Source organism: Cydia strobilella, chromosome 4 (assembly GCF_947568885.1).
Source record: "Cydia strobilella chromosome 4, ilCydStro3.1, whole genome shotgun sequence".
Lineage (NCBI taxonomy): Eukaryota > Metazoa > Arthropoda > Insecta > Lepidoptera > Tortricidae > Cydia > Cydia strobilella.
In genome coordinates, this window is record NC_086044.1 from 21,834,786 (window position 1) to 21,850,683 (window position 15,898).

Genomic DNA, 15,898 nt, shown 5'->3' on the forward strand with positions numbered 1-15,898 from the left:
GTACAGCAAATTACAGAAGAGGCAGCTCCGTTTGGTTATATTCTCCTAGTTCTTGGGTGTTTGGGGACATAAAGAACAGTCGGCAATAAAACCGCTTAAAAATAAATTCTTTTGGGGCACAAATTTGCTAAAAAAAAACATTTTTATGTCGCGTGACAATGCCGCTGCTACACTGACCTTTAAGTGTCATTCATAGAAATCGTAGGAAGCAATTCCGTTCACGTGCGCCCTAACGAGGGGAACAAGATTACCGGCTGAGAAGCCTCACACACAAAATAATCCTGTATATATACACGGACACTGCCAGCCTCAGTGCTAGTCTAGCAGCGAACTAAGTGCAGTCAAAATGGTGTATAACTTCAAAGTGTTCAAGAAATGTGCCCCGAATGGGAAACTGACCCTGTATATGGCGAAGAGGGACTTCGTGGATCATATCTCGTACGTCGAACCTATTGGTGCGTTAGTCCTGGAGGCCTATCGCGAACCTCGTTCGACGTGTTGCCTCCCTGTCACACTTACGTAGGAATTTACAAGTGCGACAGAGAGGCAACACGTCGAACGTGGTTCCGTGAGACCGATTTAGATTTATCTGCTATTTAATGTTTTGATTTTGATACGACTGAAGACCGCTGTATGCCATGAATCTAGTATAACTGGATCTGGGGTGGGGGGTGGGGGGAAATGTCCGAACGGGATAGTCTTATGTATTTCAGTTTTCATTAGGCGCTATTATTGTTTGTCTTTGTCACTCTCACATTTTTTTTATTTCCCACTGTTTTAAGGATGACTCACGTTAGACCGGGCCGTGTCCGGGCCGGAGCTTCCGGCGCTTACTTTTCTATGATATGACGGGTGATCACGTGATGCTTTGCTACGCTAAGCTCTACGTCGAGCTTATCAAATTATAACAACTTTGGACATAAAATGATCCCAGTATGTACTTGTCTTAGAGCCGTTGACTGATTATTTTTATCAACCGCTAAGATTGCGTTTGGATCGAGTGAGGCGTTAAGGCGGAGTCAGGAGTTATCCATCACAGCTAAGACCGATGGCGTACCACTAACAACTGCTTGGCGTTAACAGATCTCAGTTTAATCGCAGGTTTCGCACGTGTTTATTAAGTTTTAACTTTTACCTGAGTCATTATTCTCCAAGCTTAGGAGTCGAAAGTTTGATTGAACCAGTGAATCGTAAACCTTTTAATCCGAAAAAACTATGCGTAACGTGAAATCGTCCAACTTTCCGATTACATCACGCTCCGCCTCCGCTGGATTACAATCAATGTTGTTGATTCCCACACGTCTTCTTTCATCTCCGCTCATCTTCGCCTCAAGAAAGACGAATTAGACGATAACTACACAACCACTTGTTAGGTGTATAAGTGGTGGTAGTGGTGGTGGTGTTCTCGTAATATCTATAACAAAATGTACCGTTACGAAATCATAAATCAAAATCATGAATACATTTATTAGAGCTATCCTTTTTATTTGTGACGTATGTTATTTGTGAGGGGTTATCAGAAAAAATGGTACATATATATTTTACTTAACATTTACTTTTTTTTTCGAAAAACCATCAAGTTTTGGGTTATTTAGACTCGGAATCACGAGTACTATTGAATGAGACAAAGAAAAAAAGTATCCCCAGTTTTTCATACAAAATTTTGGTTGTCAGTATTGTAACGGTCCATACCTACAAAATGTACGTGAAAATGCGTTACAAAACTGCATTTTTAGGGGACATTTTTTTCTTCCTTTATAAATCGATAGTCCTCGTGATTCTGAGTTGAAATTTCTATATTTCTTGAAATATTATTATTTTACTTATTTTGAATTTTTTAAATAAAAATAACCCAAAAGTTATTAAAGTTGGCCTTCACCACTGGAGGGCTTCGTCACGTTTTCTTTTATATATGACATCTATTACAGTATATAACCCATAAGTTGATAGACTTTCGAAAAAAAGTAAATAGTACACTTTTAAATGAAAATGTACGTATGTATGTCAATGAATTCTATGGGGAAATTTTAATGCCAAAAAAATGTCAGTTCTAGTAACTGGAAAGCGGCACACTCATACCCATACTGGTTCAACTACGTGTTAGACTCGTGGCTAGTAGTAATGGAATTACATACTCTACACGAGGCGATAGCAGCAGGCGGTGCAGGCATCCATCTTGGCACGCCTCGATAGGTCCATTTAAAGTCTAACTCGTGCATTTACTTATTAAAGCTTAGAAGATCGATTGCTAGATTGTCTAACGATGTTGGGAGCACTTGGACCTTAGTATATAAATAACTATAGCGGCTTCGGCTTCGCACGGGTGCAATGTTGATGTATTATACATATGAACATTCCTCTTAAATCACTCAATCTATTAAAAAAACCGGCCAAGTGCGAGTCGGACTCGCGCACGAAGGGTTCCGTACCATTACGAAAAAAACAGCAAAAAAATCACGTTTGTTGTATGGGAGCCCCATTTAAATATTTATATTATTCTGTTTTTAGTATTTGTTGTTATAGCGGCAACAGAAATACATCACCTGTGAAAATTTCAACTGTCTAGCTATCACCGTTCATGAGATACAGCCTGGTGACAGACAGACAGACGGACAGACGGACAGACGGACAGCGGAGTCTTAGTAATAGAGTCCCGTTTTTACCCTTTGGGTACGGAACCCTAAAAACCACCGTTGCGTAGTTTTAAAGATCTAAGCATACATAGGGACAGACAGACAGCAGGCAGCGACTAAGTAATACCATGCTGTTTTAATAATTTCCAAACACCACTGCTATAGAGTTTGGTTTGATTCATTATGTTTTTCTTACTGATTCTAAAATTCGTACCACTTCATCGAGCTTCTGATGGCGGCATGATAAATTTAAGTAGGTATTAAGGATGACTCACGTTAGACCGTGATCGGGCCGGAGCGTCCGGCGCATACTTTTCTATGACATGACAGGTGATCACGTGATGCTTTCCATAGAAAACGAAACGCCGGAGGCTCCGGCCCGCACACGGCCCGGTCTATAGTGAGTCATCCTTTACTTGTTTGAAACAACGAATAGGGCAGAAAATGATTCAGAATACCTACATATTTTAGATTTTTGAATTTTGACAATAGTTCAACGCTGTAGTAGTAGAGCTTATTACACTATCCTAATTTAGTGACTAACAGGAGGGACGCTGCTATACGTGAGAAACGATAGGATGTATCTCTTATCGCGTCTCACGTATAGCGGTGTCCCTCTTGTTAGTCACTAAATTTAGCAGTGTAACAAGGCCTTTAAGGCTTAAAGGGCTTATTACACTGCTAAATTTAGTAGTTTTAGCTGCAACATCAATGCAGCTACCGTCGCCATCCAAATATAACCTTAAATGTGACCTTAATAAGACTTTAGGTGTGTTAATGGTAGTTAATATTGCGCAGACGGCGTAGTGGTACTAGATGAAGAGTACGTCAGCGGACGCAAAGTATGGGGCCAGGTGGTGTGCACCTTCCGCTATGGACGCGAAGAGGATGAAGTGATGGGGCTGAACTTTTACAAGGAGCTGTTCTTGGCCTCTGAACAGCTGTACCCACCGCCGGAGAAGAGGAACTGGGAACCCACTCGTACGCAGGTAACTTCAAGCTACAAGGTACATTTCGGAGAGTGTGCCGAGGAACTGCACAACCTTATTCCTCCGTCCCATTTTTACCATCGGACCACAAGACAAACGGCACTCCGGCGTCGCTTCATGGTAGGAACTCCAAAAATACGCACGAAGCGTTTTGCTTCCACATTTCTTATGCGAACTGCCAAGGAGTGGAACGCCCTGCCCGAGTCTGTGTTTCTGCATGAGTACAATCTGGGGCTCTTCAAGGCAAGAGTTAAGGTATCTTATAGGTAAGCGTGCTCCACCGTAGACCGCATCATCATTTACCATCAGGTGGGATCGTGGTCAAACGCCTGCCTATTCATCTTTAAAAAAAAAGCTTGTCTTCTTTTATTAAATCACATTTACAATCGGGTCTATCGAATTTATTTTGTTACCTTTATTTACCGACGTTTCGACACAGGTTTCACTGGTCGTGGTCGCGGCTAACTGACGTCCCAGCAACATGTCAAAACAGAAATTTGTTCGACTACCCGACGAAAAGTCTGGGGTAGACATCACATATTCAAACTTTCAAAATTTTCAAGTGTGTAGTGGGTACACATAAATGTAAATGTGATTGTACTGATTGTAAATGTGATTTAATACGTGTTCAAAACGCGAGTTTTAAATGTTATATTGCCTTCTTTTGTTCATAATTAGCAGTCGGTGTTGTATACGTTTTCGGGCACGATTCGGAGTGAAAAGTATCGCTATCGTGCGTCTAGACACTCTAGACTAGGGAGTGAAAGTATTTGGGAGATTTTCTATAAGATGGACTAGCCAAAACCAGGAGCGTAATTAAGATTTGTAAATCTCGTTTGCCTTTTGGTGCTTTCAAGGTGCACTGCGAGTCGGGACTTGTCCCGACTTTGGTGTTGTATGTAAATTAAATATCATCTCAATACCAAAAATCTAATTGAGAATCGTAATACTGCCTCAGGAAGTCGAATTTTTCTCAACTAATGGGGCAAATTCAAACATACATTGTGATATCAAAATGATATCTATATAAATGATGGCAGTTGCCCGTGTGTCTCGCTCGCGCCAATTCACGCACGGGAAAGTACATCATTTAGATATCATGTTAATGTCACAATGTAAGTTTGAATTTGCCTCTATGTAACTGGTTAGGTCTAACGCGAGTGATTTCCCTGTGTTATTTTTTACTGGTCTTCTATATTAGCTCTTATTCAAATTGATATCAAATGACCATCACTACGACTTTCTCTAGAGTAGATTGGCTACAAAAAACATACGGGAGCATCGCGGGTACTTAACTAGGTAGTGTATTAGGATTATGCTCGCATTTTAGAGAAAACTACAGTAGTTTGTAAACTGCGGTTAACAAGACACTGTTAAATTCAAGCCACAATGGACCAGGAATTTAGGTGTATTCTCTGCCAGCATTCACGGCAGGTATCGCTGCGCGCCGTTATTGCATTCCTGGAGAGCCAGCACAACTGCTTCATAAGTACAGCTTTAAATGAACCGCAGCCAGACTGGTTTACACCCCTATTAACACCCCTTTAAGACTGATTCTGATTTAACCCATCAACGGACAAGATTATACGAAATCCTCAAGTCTAACCTCATTGCCACTTTAGTAGTCAAAATTTTGCTTAAGGAAAAATACAAGAGATAACGTTATGTGGGTGGTAATTTTTGCCTTATAATATCTTATTGAGTCTTAAAACGGGTTAACAATTTGTTAAAGTTTTGATATTGTTATGAAACGACTTTGACGGGGGTTTTCAGAAAAAATGGTAAAATTTACTTTTTTTCGAAAAACCATCCACTTTTGGGTTATTTAGACTTAGAATCACGAGTACTGTTGAATGAGACAAAGAAATCTCCGGTTTTTCATACAAATTTTGGGTGTCAGTTTTGTAACGGTCCATACAAAATGTAGGTATGTAAATTGCGTTAGAAAACTGTAATTTTTTTGGATACATATTTTTTATAAATCTATTTTGAAATTAGAAGTAACCCAAAAGTTGATGGATTTTCAAAAAAAGTATATGGTACGCATAAGTGAAAATGCCCTGATACTATTCGCAGTGCATCTAACGCGTTCTAAGTGCGACCTGGATGTCTAATTATTATTTTTATTCATTACATTTAATTCATATTCATTACATCTAATGACATGACACGACGGATACGGCTCTCATACCAATCAGTGTGCGAGCGATCATGGTCGAATCACAACAACAATCTCACCTTATCAAATTGTGAGATCAGAATCGGCCCCCGTGAGAGGTTTAAATTCTTAGCGTTCTCGTTAAACTGAAATAACGAAGTGTTATAACAGCTAATGGATGTTTTGATAGCACTAGGGCGACTCTAATTCCACAACATTGTATGTGTCCGACATCCGTCCAAAATTACATTTTGACAAAAACTGAATTGTACCGACAATCTATGACCACCTGATTCTTTTTCTAATGAACTGATATTACCATCTCTATAATTTTAAAAGGTCTTACTTTATCTGTACCTTGTTTTGCCATTCGGAGAGCTTTTAAAGCTTTTTAAAGCTATTTCGACAAGTCTCGTGTAAAAACTTCGTATGTCTCGTCTTCTGCTTCTTTTCACTCGTCTGTCTAAAATGTATTGTTTTCTATCATGTTTAGTATTTTTCCGGTCACAGGTTACTAATGAGTGCATATTAAAAAATTGTATCAGTAATTATTATTTTTATCCAATTTGACTAATTTTCTTATGTAGAAATGAATTCATTATTAATTTTATTACAGTAGAATGTGACATTTACTTAGGTCTGTAAAGACGAGTTTAATTTTTTTTTATTGAGAAAATTGTGACATAATACATAAGTATTAACTTATTATTCCTAATTCTGTATTCGGTATTATATTATGTATAATTTATTGATTCAATCCGATTGAATTTAAATTTATTTTATTTACGGTAATTAACGGCCCTATTTGTCTTGCCAAATATTGTTTTTTTTCCTTCTATTTTAAAGTAATGAATGCATGTTAGATAATAAGTAATATAATGCCAAATAGCACGTAAGGTTTATCTGTTAGTGCTGTCTGATTGATATAAATAAATAAACAATAAACAGGTAAGACTATGAAAACGGATTATATCGCGTATATTGAATTTATAATACATCCCGACGTTTCGAACTCTTTACAGCGTTCGTGGTCAACGGGTGACTACCGACAGGTGACAGTCACCCGTTGACCACGAACGCTGTAAAGAGTTCGAAACGTCGGGATGTATTATAAATTCAATATACGCGATATAATCCGTTTTCATAGTTTTATTTCATGAGTAACTATCGCGGTAACCGAAGACAATATTAAATAAACAGGTAAGTTGAAATTGTTTCTGTTTAACAGGAGCGTCTTATAAAGAAGCTCGGTGCGAACGCATTCGCGTTCCGTCTGACTGTACCAGCGGGCGCGCCCGGCTCCGTGACACTTCAGCCGGCATTAGAAGATGAGGGAGAGCCTTGCGGTGTGCATTACTACGTCAAGCTGTTTGTTGGAGATTCTGAGATCGATCGTTCGCATCGCAGGTATGTACGCTGATTGTACGCTAAAATACCTAGAGCTAATAGATTTTCAAGGATGTTGATAATGCAATCGCGTTCCGTCTGAACATACCAACTAGAGCTCTTTGTTTTACCACTCTTTTGTGCTAGGGGAAGAGGGTGAACCTTGCGATTGAGATGAATTGGCACTAGTGTCAGTTGCTCCTAATTCACGCAGCCAAAAAAACAAAAAAACAAACCCCTTTTATTGACCCATTCTGCTACACTGTTCCGAAAGGACATTGACATTGTCGTCAAACTCGTTGGGGCCATCATCATTCTATTGGCCATGTTGCTCAATATATTGATTTAAACTTACGTTTATGTATGGCTTGACGTTTCGAACCCGCGTAGCAAGATGTTGATACAATTCCTCGCCAGTCTGCCTGTGACCACGAACGTAACGTTACGTTCGAAAGGCCATTAATAAACGTAAGTTTTTACGCGATTAATTCCCGCGTTAGTTTTAAAATTATGTTGCTCAATGTTACGCTGGTTTGTAAAAGTAAGTATATAAGAAAATATATTTGCAGCAAAAAATCTAGTTACGGCATAGTAGATACCATTTCTGTATATCAATTTATCTTTGTATGTTTGTTTAGGAGCACGATCGCCCTCGGTATTCGGAAGGTCCAATACGCGCCAAGCAAGCCCGGCCCACAGCCTTGCACCGTAGTCCGCAAGGACTTCGTACTTTCTCCTGGACAACTAGAGCTAGAGCTGACCCTGGACAAGCAGCTGTACATGCACGGAGAGAGCATCGCTGTCAACGTGTGCATTCGTAATCATAGCAACAAGGTGGTCAAGCGCATTAAGGCGGCTGTGCAGCAAGGAGTTGATGTGGTGTTGTTCCAGAGTGGGCAGTATAACAATATTGTTGCCAGTGTAGAGACACAGTGAGTTTACACTCTATGATTACTTATCTTTTTATGTGTGTATGTCACTTTATTGCACATAAACAAGTTTACACAAAATAGACATAACAAAGTAAAAGATGTAAGTATATGTACAAAGGCGAAATTATCCCTAGCGCTGCGTCTTACTTTGGCAAACGCGAAACGGCGCGGCGGGCCCAAGACGTTCGCGTTCGCAACGAGATCGCCTACTTCTATAGGTATCAAAGCTTCACGTTCGCGTGTTGTTCGCCTACGTAGTACGCTGCGTCATAGAGATATTATATCTCATTCGAATTGCATTAAAATTGGATGATCACCCACATATTTAGGTTTGGTCTGGTAAGCCAAAGGTGTCAATAAGATAAGATAAGATAAAATAAGATAAGCTAAGATAAGGTAAGATAAGACAAGATAAGATAAGATGAAATGAGATGAGATAAGATAAGATAAAATACAAACAATCACGCACAATGCACGACAAATTTTAAAAATAATGTTATGTTTTTGAATTTCCTGCATTTTGAACCCACTTATAATTTATTAAGTATAGCCAAATTATAGTTTTTTTTTTTATTCCCAAAAGCTAGGAATATTTATGAAAATATGCCTTACCATTTTGATTCCAGAGAAAGCTCAGGGCGATTTTTGCTAATGAAGTTATGTACCTAAGTCAAAAACAGATATTAGAAGAGATACAAAATCTTTACCTTCCGGGAAAATATGTGACAGCTTTGATCTTTCTGCGCGTGTATGCTTTAGCCTCAGAAGGGCCGATCGGCTCAAATCATTCCTTTTCATTGTGTATTTTTGATTATTACGAGTAAGTTGGTTATGTGTTTAGGGATGGATGCCCACTACAGCCTGGATCCAGCTTGCAGCGTGTGCTGCACCTATCTCCTGCTTTGTCTGCCAATCGTGACAAGCGCGGCATCGCCCTTGACGGTCAGCTGAAACGCGGCGACACCACGCTTGCTTCTACCACTCTGTAAGGAATTTTTCATGTTTACTAACATATTTTATAGATTAGAGTTATGAATGATTCACGGTTAGTTTCACTAGACTTATATTGACCGGGATATAGACCGTGACCGTGTAATATCGGGAGCTCACAAATAATACAAAAGGTAATCACGGTCTATATCCCGGTCATTATATTTTATAAACATTTGTACAGGGAGCATTCCACTAGTTATCGGTAACGAACACTGCCCGTCACTGTTCTTTTAGCGCCACTTGCACCATCCCACTAACCCAGGTTTAACCGGGTAAACCGTTAACCCAGTGCTAAATTGTACTGGTAACCATGGCAACTCCATGGATTCGTCGTTTGTCGAATTACAAGATTCATAAACCTTTGTTAAATGTAACAAACCGTTGATAAAGGTGATATATAGATGTTAACTGCAGCAGTGCAGCTACATTTTGTTGCGACATTACTACATCACCGCTGTATCTCCTTGATAATGTGAGCGATGTTCATCGCTGTATTACTGTCGCGATTATGATATACAATTAGGCACTCATTTTATCAAGTAAATTGACAAATACAGCGCCCGCGTCAAGGCCGCAGCAGTAATGTCGCAACAGTAATGCAGCTACAATTGCCATCCGAAAGTCACCTTAATCGCTTGGTCCCTATTCGTCATCTTGACATTTCAGTTTGTTAGAAAGAGACAAAATACAACAGAGATTTGGAAGAGGTTTTTGAATATGGTGGTTAGTCTTAATCGTTTTGTTATTGTCAGGGTGCTGGACCCAGAGCAACGCGACGCATTCGGCATCGTGGTCTCCTACAGCGTCAAGGTTAAGCTGTACCTCGGCGCACTCGCAGGAGAGCTCGCCGCCGAGCTGCCTTTCATCATGATGCATCCCAAGGTATGAAGAAACTGGACTTTAATCAGGGTTAACGATGACAAACGAGTGATAAACAGTTGAACTTTTCTTCCGACGCGTGAAAGGCGTTTCTGGGTCACATTTTTATTCTTGTAGATGTTGTCAAAGTAATCCTACAGTAGAAGTTGGGTTGGCTTGGTGTATAGTTTCCGGTATTCTGGTATTAAATAATTAAATAAAAAATTTAACCGATTTCTTAAAAAAATCCACAAACTTTAGAATAGTTTTTTTCTTTCTTTGATTCCCATTTGTTCTAAGGAATTAGAAATTCATCTTATTTATTTTACGTTACCTTTCCATGGAACAAATGGGACTCTCTTGTCGTAGGGCATCATCTATCTCTACGAATCATCGCTGTGACGTGTGTTTATATGCAGGAGGGGCGCGCCAAGATGATCCAAGCGGACTCCCAGGCCGACGTGGAGATGTTCAGGCAGGACACTCTGCATCACCAGGAGAGCATCGAGGTCTACTAGGAAAGGGTGGATTGGGCTATAGTATCAGATGATCAAGTTGCACAGTATCAGCTGTTAAAGTGAAGTTCGTTTCTTGAGTTTCTGGGCCATTCGCCGCATCAAACAATGTCGATTGCCTGAACTTCATAATTTGATTCGGCGACCACATATTTTGGTGAACGATGCACATTAATGTTACCCGTATACCAACGTCTTTAATTAGACTGCTAATAGTAAAAACTGGAAAATTGCTAATGTTGTGCAAATATTGATTAGAATAATTGTACTGTCAGGCTAATTGTGTAGTATTTCTTTTCTGACTCAGGAGTAAAGAAACAGGGTGTTAATATGAATCATATTTTCGGCTTTTTTTTCAATAGTTTTGGTCATTTTTATAGTACCAATTTAATTGTCAAAAATCGATAGACTATAATAGTACAAAGCGACAACACTTATTATACTCGCCCTCAACCAAAATGACGACTAGGGCAATCAAACCCTTTAGCTCGCGTTATCAGTTTCCCATTGTATTGCACGGAGCGAGCGGAGACCATTAGTGCAGGTAGTAAACCCACATAAAGGAATGTCGATATTGTCGATAGGTTGAGTGAGTGAATAGATACATTTCTTGTGCAAAATAGAATTACATCGACGTTTAAAACACTTCGTAATCGACACATTGCCATCACTACGACCGCCGAGCTTTATTACCCCTGCCTCGAGTTTTATGGCCTCAGTCGTCATTTTGGTTGAGGGCGAGTATAACCTACTATAACATTACACAATTAGCTATATCATATTATGTATTTATGCCGTTATTCTATTCTTACTTCTAGTCAAATTATATATAATTTAACATAGTTGAATAATATCTTTATTTCAGAAAATTAATTATTTACACTAGTTTAACATAGTTATATCTACATACATATATTTACTGGTGAAATTATAATCTTAAATATATTTACTATTTTTACATGGTTTCATTAAAATTGCTTGCTAATATGTTAATTCTTCTTCTTACCAAAAGCCTGTTAAACCGTAGACTATTAAACAGTATGCACGTAATTGGAGTAAACTAGAGCATAATATTACGGCGGAAGAGATTTGAGAATTGCCTGCTGAAGCAGTCACGAGTTCACTGCGGTTAGGGAACAAAGGACAGTTCCGATGCAGGCTGTTTGTTCTCATAGCTTAACGAGAGTAGCGAGTCAAGCATTGTAGGAAACCAGTGTAAACGCGATCTGCTATATCTACTGACCCCTCAGAAAGATTTGCTTTCACTCCATATGCCAAGCGCGACTTCAAGTAGTGGCGCGTACGATAACACAAGTCATGCTAATAGGCGGTCATAAGTCAAGCGCGACTTTAAAGCTCCAATTAGCCTTCAAGAATTTGCATGCAATATTCGATACATTGTATCCACCTTGTACACGGTAAACAATTTTATTCTATTGGTAACTAGGTACAGCCGGGCTAGCACATGATTGGCGCAATAGTATCTCGCGGCGAGATAGACTACCCGTCTCTCTTAATTAACATAGTTAGAAAAAGACGGGAAGTCTATCTCGCCGCGAGATACTGTCGCGCCAATCATGTGCTAGGCCTACAGAGTACAATGAATTCAGTCGATTGACCAAATAGGGTATTTTACTACTAGTCACTTCAGTTTCTTTTTTCGAACTGTCAAAACGATTTTGCTGCTATGAATTGTTTGACATAATTATTTAAAGTCATAAAATTCATAATGTAATAATTGTCAGATTATCATTAGTCATAATTCTGAAACCAGGATTTCAGGGTTCAGGATTTTCGTAAGGTATAATCCTGAAAAGTTACGCGTTTCTGAGAAAAACCAAATTATGATTAACGAAAATTCGGACAAAAAATTATGAGAAACAATATACCTAGATCCGAAACACTAGCATGTGACGTCACGACCAAATTACCTACTCTTTGCAATTTTATACAGGTTTCAAAATATGAATTGTCTAAAAATAACTGCTGTCTACGTTTCTCTATTAATCTACTGGTGCTTTATTTCTTGTATGGTGTAAAATAATTTCCCGTTCGTATAATTAAATAAATGTAGGTACTTCTATTACTAGTGCTACTAACTGCTGCTGCAGCCACCGCGCACCGCTAAGAGCGTTATTTTGTTTCATTACAGCATCTGACTTGCGTTTGCTAGGTTAGCAATGGAAATTCCCCAAAGCACTCCGCAACTCCGGATCCTTTCTTTTGGCTTCGGCTCCTCGCCTCGGATTAGTTGGGCAAGTTATTATCGAGACATCTGGGGGCTCTTAATACTCTTTGTCTTGAAGTTTTGATGATTTACAATGCGTACCGATAATCTGACCCTTAAAAACTTTAGATAACGTAGGCGTCCTCAACATTGTCTAAATTAGAGATGGGCCCCGAATATGGACTTTACCGAATACGAATATCCGGCCGGCAGTTTGAACCGAACTATTCGGCCGAATACGCACATTGAAAAATATGCCGTATACCGAATAATTACCGAATATTCGGCCCATCTCTAGTTAGGTCCGTATATTGCCGCAGTATGTTCGTTATAGTTTCAATTGAAAGTTTATTAAGCATTAAGTACTTTAACGAACTTGTCATATTCTTTTGAACCCGGTTGGACCGATTATTTCCGAAAATAACCACTTTATCAAAAAATATGTAGGTCTTGGTTGTAGATCTTCTAACACGAATTCAGATCCTCTCGATTTGAGTTGTTTTAAAGCATTTGAAGTAATGGTGGTCCAAAAATATAGTTTTGAAAATTCCTTTACACACGGTTTTTTTAATTCCAATATACGTAAAAATTATCCATATCAAAATTGAGGGCAATTTAACATTATTAAGAGGTCGCTATAAATTAAACAATTCTGCTATACAAATTGTATGAAAATAAATTGACCCTGCTTTGGAAATGTATTTCTCTTTATACATTTTATCTATTAGTTATAAGTACTTATAGGTATGTTAAAAGTACGGCGGTCGAAATTTTTTACTTTTAGGATAGTTTAATTTTTTTTGTTTGTATGAGATTATTGCAAATCACAAGATCATAACGACCACTAAGCCATTAGCAAATTAGTCTGATTTAGCACATAGATTAGTATTCCATAATAAAATAAAGGGAACCTTGTGGAGATAAAATCTATTCCTCTTTTTTTCTCCATACAAAGTCGGACCATGTGCGTCCTTTCAAGTGTAATTTATTTCGATCGTATTGTTTGTTTCTCCGGGTTCATCGAGGTAAACAGCCGAGATAGGATAGATGCGTGCCTTTGAACAATAGAAACTGTTTTTCGCAAATATTTGCAATGATATCGAATCCAATGCGCGCTCCGTTTTAGCCTTAGACACAGTAATAGTATTATGATACAGAACGGCCACGCACTGCCCCGCCCCGACTCGAATTACCTCGCCCCGCGACAGCAGATTGACGGCCGTTTGCCGGCCGCTCAGTACTATTTTTAAGCAACTTACTCACACAATGACGCATAACGCGTGTACAGACGTTCCACATAGAAATGCAAGTGATTTTTAATGTATAGTGTGTCCGCCCTGTGCCTTAGAGCTCTTTCCCACTGACTCAGTTTTTTGCGGGTACGGTTTTATGCAGGATCCCGTTTTCTGTAGTATGCGTTGTAGTGTATAGACGTCTCGAGCGCTTACGTCAGTCGATGACAGACCGCGGGCAGGGCAGGTTGTGTCACGTGGTGTTTGCGTAGGCGAGCCGTTGGAAATACATTACATCGTATGATTTACTGTGGTAAATACAGTACTTTACATGCGTGCAGTATCCCGCAAACAGAATGTTCGTGTGAACGTTATTATATTAGCACATACTACTATAACGGGATCCTGCAGAAAACCGTACCCGCAAAAAACTGGACGTCAGTGGGAAAGAGCTCGTTCGGATATAGATTATAACAGCATTACTGCTGCAAATGTCCAAATTCCGGGCTGCGACATCGATTTAAACATTTGCGGCAGTAATGTCGCGCTGCAATACTGCTGCAGTAATGCAGTCTGTCAACTGTATTGTATGAGCTTTTGACGTTTCCTGCAGCAATGCGACTGCACGTCGCAAAACGTCAAAAAGCTCATTTTATCGAGATTTTTTTAACCGATTTTGAAAATCCCCCGGTCCCCGAAGTTGGTCCCATATAATTTTGGACAAAAAAATCCAACCCTAAAGGTAGGAAAACAGGGGATGTTTGATTTTTCACTCCCCGATTGTAATGTAATGACCACGCATAACTTTTCACAGAGTAATCCGATTTTGATCATTCTTTTTGTATTGGATAATACCTACCTTAAAGTTGGTCCCATATAAATTTGGAAAAAAAAACCACCCTTAGGTGGCAATACAGGGGTGATTTAACAGGGGTGAGTAGATTATAACCACAAAAAATTATAAAATAAAACTACAAAAAATTTAACCGCCGAAAACTGAAAAGCAAAAAAAAAAAACTTTTTTATTTAACCTTAATATGTTCTTAAACTAATGTAAGTATACCTAAGTAATTTTGAGTCGGCTCCAAACACGCAAATGCGCCGCGGCGGCGCGACGCCCCTTCGCCGGAAAATAAAGAACTTGACTGATTGGCATCGGTTCAACATTACTGAGGTATACTTACATTAGTTTAAGAACTTAATTAAGGTTAAATAAAAAGGGTTTAAGCGTTCCAGTTTTTTTTGGTAGTTTATTTTTTTGTAAAAAAGTTTGTAAAAAAGTATCAATGTTAATGATGTTGCTGCCCCAATTTTTCACATTTCCTGCAGTAATGCAGTCGGCAGCAATATCGCGCAGCTATTCGGTCAAAACCACCATTCGTGGCACCTCTATCTGGCACCAGGTAGTGGATAGCGTACACTTGAATCTGTTCAAATCGCTTCGGGTAAATAGAGGAATAAATGCAACGTGCTTTTCTGCAACTCAACGAGGAAACGAAGTGAACTGCTAAGCAAACTCGCTTCGATTTTCTTGCTAAGAATGGAATTGGTTTTTCTGAAGATCAATATGGAAAAGGAATATGTTTTTTAAACGAAAATGTCACAGTTCTTTAAACTAGCTTTTCGTTTTCGTAAACGTAGACCGGTCTCGACAATTGTGACGTTTTCAATCAAAAGGTACCACATTGTCGGTTGTCTAAAAGGCCGATTTTAAATTGAAGCCATATGGAAATAGCGCCTTATTGACAACCGACAATAAGTACCCTTTTGATTGAGAATGGCACAATTGTTTTGTACGCTAGACTAGATTTTCTGAAAGCGATAGGTAAGTGACATGGTAACAAATTGTCAAATTAGTATTAATTAGAATTCGCGTCTACACTTTTTAAGGAATTATCTAAAAGAATAGTAGACGTCACAGGTGATCGTAGAGCTGGCAGCTTCCTCGCACAAAGAGTAAGCATTGCGATACAGC

At 39.1% G+C, this 15,898-nt stretch overlaps 1 protein-coding gene across 1 annotated transcript; it reads left to right on the top strand.

Moving 5' to 3' along the window:
- The first annotated feature begins 302 nt into the window (after positions 1 to 302).
- On the top strand, positions 303 to 11,283 carry LOC134740801 (arrestin homolog). Its single transcript, XM_063673418.1, has 7 exons — positions 303 to 455; positions 3,432 to 3,622; positions 7,009 to 7,187; positions 7,805 to 8,098; positions 8,940 to 9,083; positions 9,844 to 9,973; positions 10,369 to 11,283. The coding sequence occupies exons 1-7, from the start codon at positions 347 to 349 to the stop codon at positions 10,465 to 10,467; spliced, it is 1,146 nt and encodes a 381-aa protein (XP_063529488.1). The 5' UTR covers positions 303 to 346; the 3' UTR covers positions 10,468 to 11,283.
- The last annotated feature ends 4,615 nt before the right edge of the window (positions 11,284 to 15,898 follow it).

Bases quoted from the DNA above. Each gene is read 5' to 3' on its own strand.
- LOC134740801 (XM_063673418.1), top strand. From the start codon at position 347: ATGGTGTATAACTTCAAAGTGTTCAAGAAATGTGCCCCGAATGGGAAA. The intron at 7,188-7,804 runs GTATGTACGCTG...ATGTTTGTTTAG, and splicing joins ATCGATCGTTCGCATCGCAG to GAGCACGATCGCCCTCGGTA. The intron at 9,974-10,368 runs GTATGAAGAAAC...GTTTATATGCAG, and splicing joins TCATCATGATGCATCCCAAG to GAGGGGCGCGCCAAGATGAT.